Here is a 15,960-nt window from a genome sequence, read left to right as displayed (position 1 = left end):
GAGGAATGCCGTGGTCTGTAACTTCTGAGGGTGGGGTACAGTAGGATTAAATAACGTATCACCAACTCTGAATTGGACAGTTCCAAAGAAGAAGAAGAAAGGGGGAGGAGCACAGAGAATTTATAGCAAATATGCTCGAGCCTCATTTTAGCCATTGGTTTCAGACTCTCCACCCATTCCAGATCCAGGGCTGCCTCGAAGTACCAAGGAGAGATGGATTGGAGCTTTTTCTTCTCTAGGGAAGGAGATCTTGAGTAGGGATAAAATCATGAGGCCTGTGTAGTCCATATACACATTCTGGGTCATTCTACCCACTGGCTAATGGAGAGTTGATAGTATTATTTGTCTTGTAGTCCAGTGGAGCTTGCTCTCCCAATGTCATCTCCATCACCCTACCCTTCATCACTAATATGTGAGTTTTTCCATAAGTAGTAGAGACTTGGGGAGGGGGGCAAGTAAGGTAGCTAGATGTGTGGACTGAACACATTCTTATTTTGTCTCCTAAGCTGATCACTGGAGATTCCATCGTTAGTGCTGAGGCAGTATGGGATCACGTCACCATGGCCAACCGGGAGTTGGCATTTAAGGCTGGCGACGTCATCAAAGTCTTGGATGCTTCCAACAAGGATTGGTGGTGGGGCCAGATCGACGATGAGGAGGGATGGTTTCCTGCCAGCTTTGTGAGGGTGAGTGTCAGCCTTCACTCTCCTCTCCTGTCTCCTTGGCTACTTGTCCCTGGCCTCTCTCTCACCAGCCCTTGTTCTCCTTCTCCTTCCCCTTCTTGTGGCTCCTCACATTTTTCCCCGTGTGTTTGGTCACCTACCAAGGGCCTGGGCTTCCTTTAATCTTTGCCCTTCTAGTTTTGAGACTTTTTTTTCTCCTGTTTATTTTAACAGTCCCCACCTCCTGCCTCCCACCTTCTACCCACTGTGACTTTGCACAAATCACTTCCCTTTTTGCCTTGATGGTTTTGAAGACGCTTTTAACTCTATATTGCTGGGAAATTTTACCTTTCTTATCTCTTTTCTGCTTTCCTTCTTTTCCTTGCCTCCTCTTTTTTTATCCTTTCTTTTTATAGATCTCTTCCCACCCTCTTTCTCCCCTCCCCACTCCTTTCTGCTTCCTTTGCCTCCTTTCTCTCATTTAGGGAAGTGTGAACACCCCTGCGTCTTGTCTTATGATTGTCTACAGCTGTGAATGTAAGAGTCTGGGCTCCCTACCCTCCCAGGGGTTGGAGTTTACTCACTGCAAATCTTACTTTTTGCAAGGTGGCTGGGAACTAAGATGTGTCCAGGGTGGGAAGCAGGCAGCTTGATAGGATTGGCAAGGCCTTGGCCCCTTTGACATTGTACCATGAAAAACCTGGCCGTTAAAAGAAGGGGTTCTTGGGAAGGGGCTCCTTAGCAGTTTCCACTTCCTCTGGGTCACCCATTGGCAGGATGCTAATGGGGAAAGAACACTGGCCTGGTGTTCCAGCTCTTGGCCGTCCTTGGAGTTATGAGCTAGAATCAGCTGTTTGGCAATTGTGAGCTCTGATTTTCCCCGTATGCAAAATGGTGTTGGCAATTATTTCATGACAGGGGATATCACAGTGAATTAAATAATGTACATTAAAACAGATTTGTGGCAATACAAGTACCAAAGCCACATCAGGATGTCTTATGATCATCCTTACCACAGCCTATCATCTTTTGTTAGTTTCTTTTGTAATATAAGACTGAAGTCCTGACCCCAAACAAAAGATCAGAGTGGCTTGGGCCCTTGGAGAATGAAGGGTCTCAGGATAAGAAGGATAGAAGTGTGACATGAAGGAAGGAGCGGGGCATTTGGAATCAGATAATCTGAGATGCAGATGCAGTTTCAGCTTTACTACCTCCTAGCTCTATGGCTTTTGGCAAGACTTTTATCTTTCCTGAGCCTTATTTCCTCATCTGAAAAATAGGAATAGCAGGCTTTTTATGAGGATTAAATGAGATCACTATGTGAGTAAAGAATCTGACACAGTGCTTGGCACGTAGTGGGTACTTAGCAAATGGTAACTTGCTTTATCATTATCATTATCCTCATCATCACCACCGTCACCTCCACCTTATTAACTCCAATAAGGTCTATGTATCAAGGCTGGTCATAGTGGTTGAAAGAGGCCTCCTTCCTTGGAGGGCTGCAAATGTAGGAAGCACTGTTATCCAGTTAGAGCAATTTAGGTGAGGGCACTGCTCAGAAGCAAGGAGGTAGACAAAATAGCCTCTTATCCCCTCTATCCTGAGAATTTCTTGATGAAATATCCAGTCCTTTTTCCTCTACCTATATGGAGTCTTCCTTCAGAGTTTCCACATGCTGTGTGTCCCAGCTCAGCTTTGTTGGTTGATGAACTGGGTCCCAGGGGTAGTTAGAAAGAACACATCAATAACCATGGGCCTTTGGAACTAACATGAGACGCCATACACAGACAGCTTGTGTGTCTTAGGCTGACAGCCCCCCTTTAAAAGAAGGATTAAACTGCACCCAGTGACAAAATCACCCAAATCTGCATGTATTTCACCTACAGTGAAATGTCATTTTTATAATAAACTGTAATTAAAGGGGTGGGACAAAATATTGAGCAAGGCAGAATGACCCCAGGAGGTGAATGACAGAACCAAGCTTCAGAATATCAATGAACTGGCATTGATTTTCCTACATGCAAGTCCAGGAGGAGTGTTTCTCCAAGCACACAGCCCCAGCAGCCTGTTGGATGGGCTGAAGCTGACCTTTGAGAAGACCACTGGCTGAGCCAGGCATGCATAGTATAGAGTCTGGCCTAGTGGTTCTCAATCCTGGCTGCACAATGAAATAATTCACTTGGGTATCTTAAAAAAAAAAAACCCAAACACTAAAACCCAGGCTCTAGGCTAGTTAAATCAGAGTCTTTGATGTTGAGAACGATTTGGCCTAGGCCAGTACAGTCCAATAGAAATATAATGTGAGGGACTTCCCTGGTGGTCCAGTGGTTAAGACTCTGTGCTACCAATTCAGGGGCCCGGGTTCGATCTCTGGTCATGGAATTAGATCCCACATGCTGCAGCTAAGAGCCCTCATGCTGCAACTAAAGATCCCACATGCCACAATGAAGATCCTGCATGCCTCAACTAAGACCCACACAGCCAAATAAAATAAATAAATAAATAAATATCTTTTTAAAAAAGAAATATAATGTGAGCTACAAATGCAAACCTCAAATATAATTTAAAAATTTTTAGTAGCCACACTAAAAAAAGTTAAAAAGATACAGTGAAATTAATTTAATGTATTTTACTTAACCTAACATATCTAAAATATTATGATACAATATCATATATTATCACTATAAATTTTTTAATAATATATTTTACTAAGTCTTTGAAATCTGATGTGTATTCTATACACATCTCAATTCACACTTGTCACATTCCAAGTGTTCATTAGCCATATGTGGCTAGTTGCTACTGTATCAGATAGCAAATATCTAGACTGAGGACTGTGACAGTAGACCAGGAGCATTAATGACAGAGCCTAAATCATAAGTTAGAGCTCCAATATTCTATTATACCAGCTCCAATATTCTATTCTATTATATTCTATTTTACCAGTGTTTATTCTTTGAGAAACTAAGATAGCATTCCATGTTGCCTCAGATTGTATTCAGAATGAGCATTTGATCATTGCAAAACTTTTTTTAAAGTAATAGTTGAATGGTCTTCAGATCTCTAAAGGAGAGTAACATGCAACCTTAGTGGCCAGCTGTTGTGGTGTCACCAGTAAAAAGAAATGGGGTTAGACTGTTGCATGAATGATGTGAAAATTGACTCCAAGTTAGACCTTTCAATTCTCATGAATGAGCATTTATGTGTAGGTTTACATTTCTGGTAAGATTGTGTGTTCCTCAAGGAACTGAATGATGGAAGTTATGTAGGCTCTTTTCTAGTAGGTATTTAAAAGCAGAATTACTATTTCCATTCTTCTACACTGATTTTGGTTGAGGGTAGAATGGTATTGTGCAAGCAGTGCTAGGTATATTAGAAAATGAGAGACCTGAGTTCTAGTTTGGCTCTCTCAAACATTTGACATATGATCATTGGCTTTTAGTTTCTCCTTCACCTCTGAAGCATTCTCTAGAATCTATTCAAGCTCTGACAATGTCTAGGTAGGACATAGCGATGAGTCACACTGAACTATTGAATCTTCATTAGTACTGATGTTATTGGTAGGTAGATAGGTGGTTTCCTGAGATGCTGTACCTCTATGTTGTATAGTTCCCTTGTTTATCCAGACTCATCCTGAGCTAAGATTCAGTAGCTCCTTGAGAATATCATCCTTAGGTTATTTGGCATATAACATGAAAGTACAATGGCAAAGAAAAGACTTTCCTCCTAACTCTATACCAACCGGACACCTTTGTGGATCACTGGACCAAATTGGTCACTGACATAGTGGAGCATCTCCATTTCCTATCTGGAAGACTCATTGCTGTGTGACCATCCCAGCCCTAGGATGGATAATCCAGGGTGCTTAATGCTGTTCTATCCAAGCTAGCTGTACCTGTTGTTAATCAGGTTTAAAACCAATGTGGAATCTGAGAAATCCAGATTCTTGCCTCAGTCTGCTGAGTATGCAGCTTGAGCAGCTTCCTGTACATCTTTGAAGCCCAGTTTTACTCCTTGTAAAATGGGGATAATTAAGTCTTGTAAAAAAATCCTTTGTAACCTGAGGTATGCTGGATACCTGTAAATAGGAAGTGTGATACCACTTTGGCTTCTGTACAAGAAATTGCTGGGTTTATGTGTCTTCTATTCAGTCAAATATCTGCCTCTCCTGTTGTTCAGAATTTCATTCTGTATGTATATACATGTATGTGTGTGTGTTCTCAAAGTCTCTTTCTTCTGTACTTGGAATATGACTTCACAAGAGCAATGCAGGAGTTGATTTACCTTCCCAGCAATTGGTCAGGTTAAGTGAATTACAGCTTGCTGAACGTTAATCCTCACATCTAACTGTTGACATCTTCAGCTGCTTTCCTGGGCCGGTTTCCCCTCTGGGAGCTGAGAGCAGACTGCTGGGATATGATTGTGTCTCTAAGTAGAAAATCCCATCCCTGTGGTGGCCCTCTTTTCGCATGCTGGGCCCTAACTCCAAATCATTCAGGTCCATTTCTTTTATCACCATGTAAAAATTGGCCTTTGTTCTGACTTTGGGCCATGGCCTGGGGACAGCTTACTGCCCACTTGAGGGCAGGCTCTGTACAGAATACATGACAACCTGCTATTGTCTGTGGTAGGTGAGGCCTGAGTGACAAGGCATGGGTTTATTCAGAAAATAAAGAGCCTACTCAGATGCCATCAGAACGTATTTTCCTTGTTTCTTCAAATTCTAGATTTCGCTGGTTCTGGACTACATGGATGCAGGAGATAAAAGGATGAGCTAATCAGGTCATTACCATCATTCCTTACAGTTGTACAGATTAGATGTAACAGAAATTAAACCTCTACTGTTCATAGAGAAGCCCACTGCTCCAGAGTGTTACTTGGCTTTTAATTATATAGTGTCTCTTTTTGGTTGCACTTGGGGAAAGTTTTTCACGTGTATGAAACCCTAGACTCACAGTAGATTTACAGCTGGAAAGACCCATCTTGGCCAGGAGTAGCTGACTTAGATGTTTACAGGGCCAGGCCGGTAACTTACATGAGTAAAGCAGTCTGGTACTAGGGTTAAGTGGGAGCCTGTGTCCAAATGGGAAATCTATACCCTATATAAAGGGAGCAAAAGTGACTTGGATGGTTGTCATTGGTGGAATAGGTTATAGGAAGTAGGGAAGTCCAGTGAACTCAGATCTTCCAGATTTTTCAAGAAAAGCCAGGAATGGGATTTTATTCATATTTTTAAAATGTTGACCAGTAATTCACAGTTTTAAAAGAAACACTGTGAAGAATAAACTGAACATATCAGCAGGCTAAATTGTAACCCCAGCTTGTGACCACTGCTCATCCTAATTTCTTCATTTTATAAATCCTGAGGAAACATAGGCTCAGAGAATGCAAGTGACTTTCTCACTCATGTAGGGAATTAGTGACAAAGCTAGGACTTGAACCCAGGCCTCCTGAATCTTACTTAAGACAGGTGATTTAAAGTCTTTGTCTAGTAAGTACAATGTCTGGACTTCTTCAGGTATGGTTTCTGTCAGTTTACTGTTTTCCTATGAATGGGCCATAATTTCCTGTTTCTTTGTATGCCTTATAATTTTTTATTGAAAACTGGGCATTTTGAATATTATAGTGTGATAACTCTGGAAATAAGATTCTCCTCCTTCCCCAGAGTTTGTTGCTGTTGTTTGTTGAGGGATACAGTTGTCCATTTGTTTACTGACTTTTCCAAATCTTTTGATTTTTTTGCAAAGACTGCATTCTTTGTCATGTGTGGTCATGGAAATCTCTGTTCCATTATGTCATTGGTCAGCCAGTGACCTAACAGAGATTGCTTTTAAATACTTGGAGCCAAAACAAACAAACTACTATCCTGGTCTTTGCAAGTTGGCTCAGAGCTGGGGCATTCCTTCAACACTAATCCAGGCTGCCCACAACTCTGCCTTAGTCTTCTTCTCCTACTCTCCTGATTTCATGGAACCTGCAGATCCTCCAGAAGTGCAAGCCTACAATCCGTTCAGGCTTTTTCTGAGCATGCATCTGGTCCAGGGCATGTGTGTTGCACTCTGACTTCCTCGGTATGCACAGTGGCCCTTCTAAGTCTTTATTCTCCCAAGAAACTTTTTCCTCAGTCTCATCCTTCCTGTGGTATTGGATTCATTTGCTGCTTGCCCCTTCTACCATCCCTTGCCCTGGGTGGACATGGGCAGTATATGTCTTTAAGTCTTTCAACAGAGGCAGTCACAACCTCTAAAGCCACTTTAGCCTTAGGGGGTAAGGGTACAAGACAAAGGCCAGTCTCTGTGCCTAGCCCTCAAGGACCAAACAGATCAAAACACACAGCCACAACATTTTAAAAACAAGGTCTTTAGTCCCTTGGCATCGGCAACCTGCAGGAGGAATGTGGGCCACCTTTCTCTTAGCTGCTGGGGAGTCAGGAATGGTAGACAAATTAGCAAAAATGCTTCAAAATTCTCTTAACAAATTTTAGCCATTCTTTTCTGCATCAAGAGGGATAACTTGGAAGATTGGGATTGACATATACACACTGCTATATATAAAATAGATAACTAATAAGGACCTACTGTATAGCACAGGGAACTCTACTCAATACTCTGTAATGACCTATATGGGAAAAGAACCTAGAACAGAGTGGATGCATGTATATGTATAACTGATGAACTTTGCTGTACACTTGAAACTAACACAACATTGTAAATCAACTATACTCCAATAAGAATTTTTTATAAAAGGGTTTCTTGGTTCCTGTAAGTTTTGGATTAGATTCCAGAATTCTGAAAAAGTTGGTCTGTCAGTCTTTGCCAGCTAAAGTTTGTTTCAGTAGAGGGCCTGATTCTTTGTGCATCCTAATCTGCCACTTTTAGTGATGTTACCCCCTCCTGAATCTTAATCCTGTGCTTTCTGGGCTACAGAACAGTCAGGAAAAGGTATGCATGGGCTGCTAACAAGACTGTTAACACTTGAGGACCTACCTCCCCTTTCAGGTTAATGGCAACTGTGTTTTGATTTCTTGAGATGAGTTCAGATGTGCCAGCCCTTGTTTATCCATTCAAGCTTCAGGTGGACAAAGACCTCTAGCCTTAACCATCTATGCAGAAAGTCTTATTTGTGACACTAGAGTTGACTCATTACAGGATCTGTGAATTGAGGATGACATTAGCAGGGAGGACCTTTCTCCCTGGATTACAGAAATTTCTCTCCTTCATACTAGAGTTTCAAATGGCATTGTTAACACTCATTTGCATTCACATGATCCATCTTAATGGCTTCTCACTATGTACACACTTTGGATGACGTTATCCAGTACATCCTTTGTCTAATTGGTGGGGAATTTTTTTTTTTTTAATATGGAGTCACCCAGCTCAGAGATAACCTTAAATCTGGCTGGTGCCTGACCCAGGTGATTTCCTCCACATTCAAGTAGGTCACCCTGTAGGTCTCTCTCAGAATCCCCAAATTGAAAACAACCATGAGGGTCATATAGTCTATCCCCCAGCCTCCAGGCAGGACTATAATTAAACTATCCTGGAGTTTGGCGAATCTGGCTGGCATCTGTCAGCAAAGCCTAAACTACTTCCTTGTTTAAAGCTGTTAGCCCTTATGTTGTAGTCTAAGCCAATTTCTTGAAACATGTTGCTTTTTGCACTAGGCAGATGATATTTAAGAGCTGGCACCAGTAGAAGTCACTCTGAATTGTTCTCTTCATGATGGAGCTTTCCTTCCAAGGCCTTGCTGTTGATCCATAACATGAATTCGAAATTTGGTTGGCTGCCTGAGTTTAAGACTATGATCTGAGGCCTAGGGTCTGTTTTTCTCTGTGTAGCTAACCCCTAGGTTCATTTAGGGATCAGTTTGGGCCTCCCTGGTACCATGTCTACACTATCTTGGTGATCTTGATGACTTGAGGAGAGGAAGACCATGATTGATTGAGTGCTTGGAGATAAGGTCTTTTTCTGAGGCTCTTTGGGAAGTATGAAATTTTGGAAAATCATGATAATTGTGTATATATATATTTGTATATGTATATATTTCTTTTTCTGTCATTATAGATGTCATTATGAGTCAGGGTAAACCTCTTATCTTTTTCTTCTTATTATTACTACTGCTGTTACTATCTCCTTACCAGTATTTACTAATCTGTGAACAAAAGTGACTGTCCAGCACTTAGCAAAGCTACATCCTTGAGCCAGGTAGACAAGGGCTGAGGGTATCTGGCATCTCGAGAGGCCTCCTCCCAGGAACCTTGTCCTGCTTATTAGAGAGTCACCATAAAAACCATACTCAGATGCTCATGGGTCTCTTTTTTGGTTTTCAGAAGTGAGTCTTCTCTGAAGAACTTGATTTGGGAATGCCTTAGTGCTGAATGAGAGAATTGACATTTTTTGCTTTAATTCTGTTCCCAGAATGAGTTTGACCCCTCAGATTAACTCAAGGTGGTCATTTCTGGAGGACATGAAGACTGGTTGCCAATCTCTAGGATATGAGCCACAGGGCAAAGGGTCTGAGGGCTCAGACCTTGTGTGTACCATTCCCGTTAGAGATCCAGCCAGCAATGGAGTCTGATACCTCCTGGCCTAAATACAAATAGATACCATTGCCTTTCAGAGACATTTTCTCTTCTACAATAGGACAGGGACAAAGCAAAGTAGGCCAGGACCTTAAGCAAGAAACCAGACTCCCTCACTGAGAATGGTATTCTCTGAGTATGGTGGACTGGAGTGATCAGTTGAGCATGTCAGTACTTAGGTTAGGGGACCTAAAACTATCCTCCCCTTGCCTTGACTAGGATTAGAACTCAGATCCAGTGAGATCTGAGTTGCAAGGTGACCTTTGTTGAGCCTTTTGCCTTAGAGGAGTGAAAGAGTAGGTGAATGATGCTAAGAGGGCAGGAGAGGCATATGAATAGGGAGCTTTGGCCAGAAATTTTTCTAGGCTTTTAAGATTGGGCGGCCCTTCTCTGTTGGAAATGTGCTATGTAGGTGTATCAAAGATCAGTTTGTGTTTGTTGAACAGGAGGAATTCTCTGTGAAGGAATAGAGAATGATAGGGCTCCTTGGGGATAGAGGGAGGAAACACTTGAGAGATTACCACACAAGAAGAACACAGTGAAGGTAGCAGGAGCATTGGGCTGGGAAGTCAGAGATCTGAGTTTAAGTGCCAGCTCTGCTGCTTATTCTCTCGGGGATGTCAGGCAGGGACCTTTCTTTTCTGGGCCTCAGTCTTAAGGAACAATTCAGGGAGTTGGACCAGGTGGTTTCTAAAGGCCCTGTCTGCACCAGTTTGAGCTTCTTCCATGATTCTATAACCAAGATCATCTGTGTTTAAGTGCCTGCATCCAGTCAGAATAGTATATCAAGTTGGTTTGATGGAGCTTTCTAGTGGAGAAGAAAGGATTTGCCTTTGCACTACAGCTATTGAGTAGAGGGTGGTAACACCCCATCCCCAGGTGGTAAGGCTGTTTCTGTGAGGCACCAGCCAGTGGGTACCACCAGGAAGATGACACAAGGTTGTGTGAAGAAGCAGTTCAGCTCAGAAGCTGTGTCCTCCTGTCCTTTGAGCAGCTACACTCTAAATTAAGAGACAGTTTGTTTTTGACCTCTACAGAGCTACCTGTGTCAATTGAGTAGGGAGATTCCTGAGGTGTAAATATCCAGGCCCCAGGCTCATCTCCTTAAATATGTCTCTCCCACTATTTCTCTGAAGCCAGGATGCTCTTTATTGGGAATCAGAGCCTTTCATTTTATCTTAGGTTTTTAAATTTTTAAAATTTTTATTGGAGTATAGTTGATTTATGATGTTGTGTTAGTTTCAGGTGTACAGCAAAGTGAATCAGTTATACATATACATATATCTACTCTTTTTTTTTAGATGCTTTTCCCATATAGGCCATTACAGAGTATTGAATAGAGTTCCCTGTGCTATACAGCAGGTTCTTCTATTTTATATATAGTAGTGTGTATATGTCAATCCCAATCTCCCAATTTATCCCTCTCCCCTCATCCCCTGGTAACCATAAGTTTTCTACATCCATGACTCTACTTCTGTTTTGTAAATAAGTTCATTTGTACCCCTTTTTTTTAGATCCCACATATAAGCAATATCATATGATATTTGTCTTTTTCTGTCTGACTTACTTCACTCAGTATGAGAATCTCTAGGTCAATCCATGTGGCTGCAAATGGCATTATTTTGTTCTTTTTTTATGGCTGAGTAGTATTGCACTGTACATATGTACCACATCTTCTTTATCCATTCATCTATTGATGGGCATTTAGGTTGTTTCCATATCCTGGCTAGTGTAAATAGTGCTGCAATGAACACTGGGGTGCATGAATCTTTTTGAATTATGGTATATGCCCAGGAGTGGGATTTCTGGGTCATATAGTAGTTCTATTTTTAGTTTTTTAAGGAACCTCCATACTGTTCTCCATAGTGGCTGTATCAATTTACATTCCCACCAACAGTGCAAGAAGGTTCCCTTTTCTCCACACCCTCTCCAGTATTTATTATTTGTAGATTTTTGGATGATGGCCATTCTTACTGGTGTGAGGTAGTACCTCATTGTAGTTTTGATTTACATTTCTCTAATAATTAGCGATGTTGAGCATCTTTTCATATGCTTTTTGGCCATCTGTATGTCTTCTTTAGAGAAATGTCTATTTAGATCTTCCACCCATTTTTTGACTGGGTTATTTGTTTTTTGATATTGAGCTGCATGAGCTGTTTGTATATTTTGGAGATTAATCCAATATCAAAAAACAAATAATCCGATTAATCACCTTTCATTTTATAATTACAACTTTGCTTTAGGATCCAGACTCCAGAGAAGAGAGGAGAAGGCTTCAGCCTATTCATACTGCAGTGTTAATGATTGATATCAAACTTTTGCCTGGGAATGATTTGGAGGAGAGAAGGGACCATGAAGGAAGCAAGGAAATGAAGTAAGCGAAACCAAAAACCAAAAACAAACAAACAAACAAAAAAAACGGTAGATAGGGGAAAAAGGTGGAAAGAAACACAAAATACCATGGAAAGGGAGAGAGCTGCAAACACACGTACTTAGCACCTCCATTTGCTTGGAGCTAGCTGGTCCTCCACAGGGACTTCATGCCCCTTAGGAAGTATTTTGAATTCTAGGGGACGGGCCTGAGAATCAGATAGAACTGACTTCACATCTTATATCCAAGTACTTGTGAGCAGTGTGATCTTTAAAATAATTTCTTCATATCTTTGAACCTTTTATTTTTCTCACCTGTAAAACGGGGCAGTGAGCCCTGATATTCCTTAAATATCGGACCCTGATATTTGAATAGCATGCTACAGTTTGATATGGCACTGTTTTCCCTCTCTCATATAGAGAGTTCTAAGGCTAGTAGAGCAGGGCAGAGAGGTTATAGCTGAAAACCAGAGCAAAGAGAGACTATCTTCTCCAGAGACCCAGGTCACTTAGAGTAGTACCTAAAGCCTGAGCTTCTTGGGGCTCACAATCCAGTGCCTTCTGCATTCCCCATGACCATTGTGGGGCTCAAAAGAGCTAGTTCATGTGAAAGGACTTTAGCAGCTCTGAAGTCTATGCCCCCATGAGAGATTAGACTTGCTTTTACCCTGAGGGAAGCTTGAAGATTGGGTTGGCTTTCTTAAAGGGGAGAGACCACAAGTAAGGCAGAGGGTCAGATCAGTGAAGAAGGAAGCTACCGAGTAAAGGAATGCCCCTGGTACTGTCAAGGCCACCTGCTCATGATAGCTTGGCCCTGGCAGTTCTCTTTTGGCTCTTATTTGTCCTCCAGTTCCAGTTCCAAGATGACAGGATTCTTAGATCCTACTTACTGATGGCAAGTTTCCGGACTGGCCTAGGGCCAAAGTACCCCCGGCTAAGAACAAGGTTTGTTGGCAATATTATCTAGGCTGCTAGTCTCCAGACCTCTTTATGACTCTGCAAGGGCCAGCCTCTCCCTTACTTGACTTCCACAGAGGGATCTGGAAACATCTTAGAGTAGCTGTGAAATCTCCAAGTATACCAAGTTTGGCTTTAGAGTGTACCTGTTTCTCTCTTATCTTCCCTTCTCTTACTTGGTCTTACCAATCTTCAGTTATTGAAACAACTTGTTCTCCAGAGCAGTGCATCTGGTCAGGTGAGCTGCTGTCCCAAGTAAGTACCAAACTCAGGTGCAGGCTGGGTTGGGACCACAATATGCCAGGACTAGGGTGAGCACTGAATCTCTGCCAGCCTCAAAGAGCTAGAATTCTAACCCCTGGGCGGCACTTACTGGTTCAAGATGGGGCTGCCTCCCTTAGGTTCTTGCATTGACTGACTGAACTCAGAACACTCAATAGTCATGAGATGCCATCCAAGGGAGTTATATAACATAGGGACAACTGACCAAACCATTCTCTTCCCTTTGGACTTTATTATTTTTCTAAGAGCTTTACTTCTAGCCTCCATTTCTCTTTCTTGATTGGGGCAGATTGGAGACTATTCCCTGCCTCATTCCCCTACCCCATCCACAAATACAACCCTCCAGCTTTGGAACAGAAACAACTAGAGCTGACAGGCAGATTCACTTAGATTAATTTCTGTTTCCTCACATAAGACATTGGACTGACATGGCTGTCTTTGGATGAGGTATTAAGGCATTGAGAGGAAAGCTGAAGGTAGGATTTTTTATATAACAGAACATCTAAAGTGGCACATCTAAGGTGCTTTCCCCTTGATCCTTCTGTAGGGATGGTGCTGGAGAAGGCAAAACCAAAGCCTATCATAATTTCAGGTGACTTCCTTAAAGGTGAAAGGAAGGCCTTTTCTACCTCATAAATGGCCAGTTTTCTTGTTTCACTTTGCTTTTTTCCCCTCTTTGCTGGTAGAAGATGCAATTATACAAGGAGAAATCCATTTGAGGTGGCGGGGACCTGGAGTTCTTTGTTAAAAATAGTTGAAGAAGACATTTGGGGTAACTAACTTTCCTACCTCTCCTTTCCTTCCACCACCACCACTTCACAACCACCCACCCCACCACCCACCCACTGCCCCCCGCCCAGCAGCAGAAGACCTAGAAGATGAAATTGCCCCTAAACAGTAAAATAACTTCATCAGCTTTCTTGGCTTTGCTAAATACAAGATAGGAACTGAATAATGACAGGGACAGAGGGTGGGGGATGGGGGAGTAGAGTGAGCCCACGGGGAAGGGAAGAGGAGGGAAGGAGAGGGAAGGGATGGAAAGGGAAAGAGGGAAAGAAAGTCTGGAAGTATTTTCATCACTCTCAGCATTACTGCTATTACTACCAAGTGTTTTTCGAGCCCCTCCTTACTACCAGACTCTCCACAGTTCTAGCAAAGCTCAATTAAAAAGAATATTTCCCCAGCCTGGAATCACATCCTCTCATTATTTTTACTAGCTAAACAGATGTCATAATGAAGAAACCTGTTTTTTATGATAATTCCTTTCATTAGTTAAGGACTTTCTTTAAACCTTTATGAAATCACTTGACATATCCTGTCTCACAAAAGCCTCCCATCATTAGCCCTTCTCATCCCCATTGCAGACAGGAGATGACGGAACTGAGGCTCCAAGATGGGACATGACCTATCTAAGGTTCTGTAGCAAGTTAAAGTCGCAGAGCAGAACCAGATCTCTAAATTAGCCCTTCAGGTTGTTAGCTCAATGTTTCTGTGACACCACATTGCCTACTAGGAGTTTTTGCTGTTTGAAGATGCTTGTAAACAGGATTTTCTTTTAAACAGCATAAATATTCTCCCTGAATCTCACTTGTACTAATAATATGTCTTATGAGCCTTTTATTTGCTAACATGGATCATCAATGAAAAGCCTTCAGCATCAGTATGTTATCAGTGTATTGTTCTTATTAAGGCTCTAAGAGTCATTCTCTGTGACCCTTGGTCCCTGGGCCCTGGGCCCTGCATAAGGAAGGTCATTCTGGCTTAAGTTTGTGTTTGATTGGACTTTGTTGGATTGGATCCAGCCAAAAGGCCTGGATTTGTTGATTCTTCTTAAAATGGCCTGTGAGCAGTTGTTGTTGACTCACATAGCCAGGAAATTTTAGGTCTTGGGGAGATTTTAAAAGTCATCTAGTTCAGCCTCCTTGCTGATGTTTGAATGCGCCTAAAATATCCCTGCTTCCCAAGTGGTCATTCAGTCTCTGCTTTTATACCTCCACTGTTAGGTAGCTTCCTACATCTTCAGACCACTGGTTGTAGTACAGGACAGTTCTGAGAGAGTTTGTCCTTAGGTTGAACTGAAATCTGTCTTGCTAGAACTCCTACTCATGAGAAGGTATAAGTGGCTAAGAGCACTAGCTCTGCAGATAATCTTTCTGGATTAAAATCATAGCCTTCCCATTTATTAACAATAATGTAGGTATGGGCAAGTCACATGTACTTTCTGTGTTTCAGTGACCTCATCTGGAATTTGATCATATAATAGTACCTACCTCATTAAGTTGTTGTGAGAACTAAACAGAATTATGCAAGAAAAGTACTGATAGTAGGTTCTGACACATTAGGAAGTACTCAATAATAATATTCATGATACTAGTAGCAAACTTTCAGTATTAATAGTAGAAGTAGTGTCCTTGTTATACCCCCCATCCCCTGGGAATACACTGACCCTCTACTCTATCTGCAGCCTTTCAAAGTTCTGCAGCGTGAGATGAGGTCTGCTAAGCCTCTATTGTTCTCCAGGCCTCTGGGCTTTCATCCTGTCCCCTGCATCAGCTTCCTGCTACTCCTAAGTATATGTAGCTACACTGAGACCATTTGGGCACTCAAGGCTCTGTTCCACCCCATTCAGCCACTTGTGTGAGGACATGGGCTACATGGAAGCCTGGACATGTTGATACTGCCAGACTCTCAAAGCTAACTAATGAGCCTGCCAAATATGTAACTATACTTTCTTGGCTGCTCTGGCTTCTACCAATAGGCATAATAATGTTACTGGGGCTGTACCTCAGCAGTTAGCCCTCATTTATTAGAGCATAAATAGTGGAACACTTTGCTATACATCTTTTGTACGATGTATTACAGAAAAGAACCATAATATTAGACCTGTAAATTCTGCCCATTAGTCCAGATCTTTAGTTGATTTGATAAGCTTATTAAGGTAGTGGAGCTTGGGCCTGAGGCCCATGTGTGAAGTAGAATCATGCCCATGTTCAGTTACATATTAGGTAAGCATAGCTTACTGTTATGAGCACATTTAATAATGGTGTTACATATGAGACAGGGCCAGCAGTATCCCTGAAGTTGCAGTACAGTCAGATAAACTTAAAC

The 15,960-nt window shown here is 41.9% G+C and overlaps 1 protein-coding gene across 5 annotated transcripts in view; it reads left to right on the top strand.

Moving 5' to 3' along the window:
* Positions 1–15,960, top strand: part of ARHGEF9 (Cdc42 guanine nucleotide exchange factor 9) — a 187,778-nt gene that overhangs the window by 27,814 nt on the left and 144,004 nt on the right. For 4 of the 5 annotated variants that reach the window (XM_068533643.1, XM_068533646.1, XM_068533642.1 and 1 more), the window contains exon 2: positions 507–686. In XM_068533643.1, the coding sequence (XP_068389744.1) occupies positions 561–686 (126 nt within the window). In that variant the 5' untranslated portion in view covers positions 507–560. Of the gene's footprint in view, positions 1–353; positions 413–506; positions 687–15,960 lie in introns of all 5 variants that reach the window. The other variant, XM_068533644.1, reaches the window with a different exon arrangement.

Source organism: Eschrichtius robustus, chromosome X, assembly GCF_028021215.1.
Source record: "Eschrichtius robustus isolate mEscRob2 chromosome X, mEscRob2.pri, whole genome shotgun sequence".
NCBI classification, from domain to species: Eukaryota; Metazoa; Chordata; class Mammalia; order Artiodactyla; family Eschrichtiidae; genus Eschrichtius; species Eschrichtius robustus.
The sequence above is the reverse complement of the archived record's forward strand: the minus strand, read 5'-3'. Positions and strand labels throughout refer to the sequence as shown.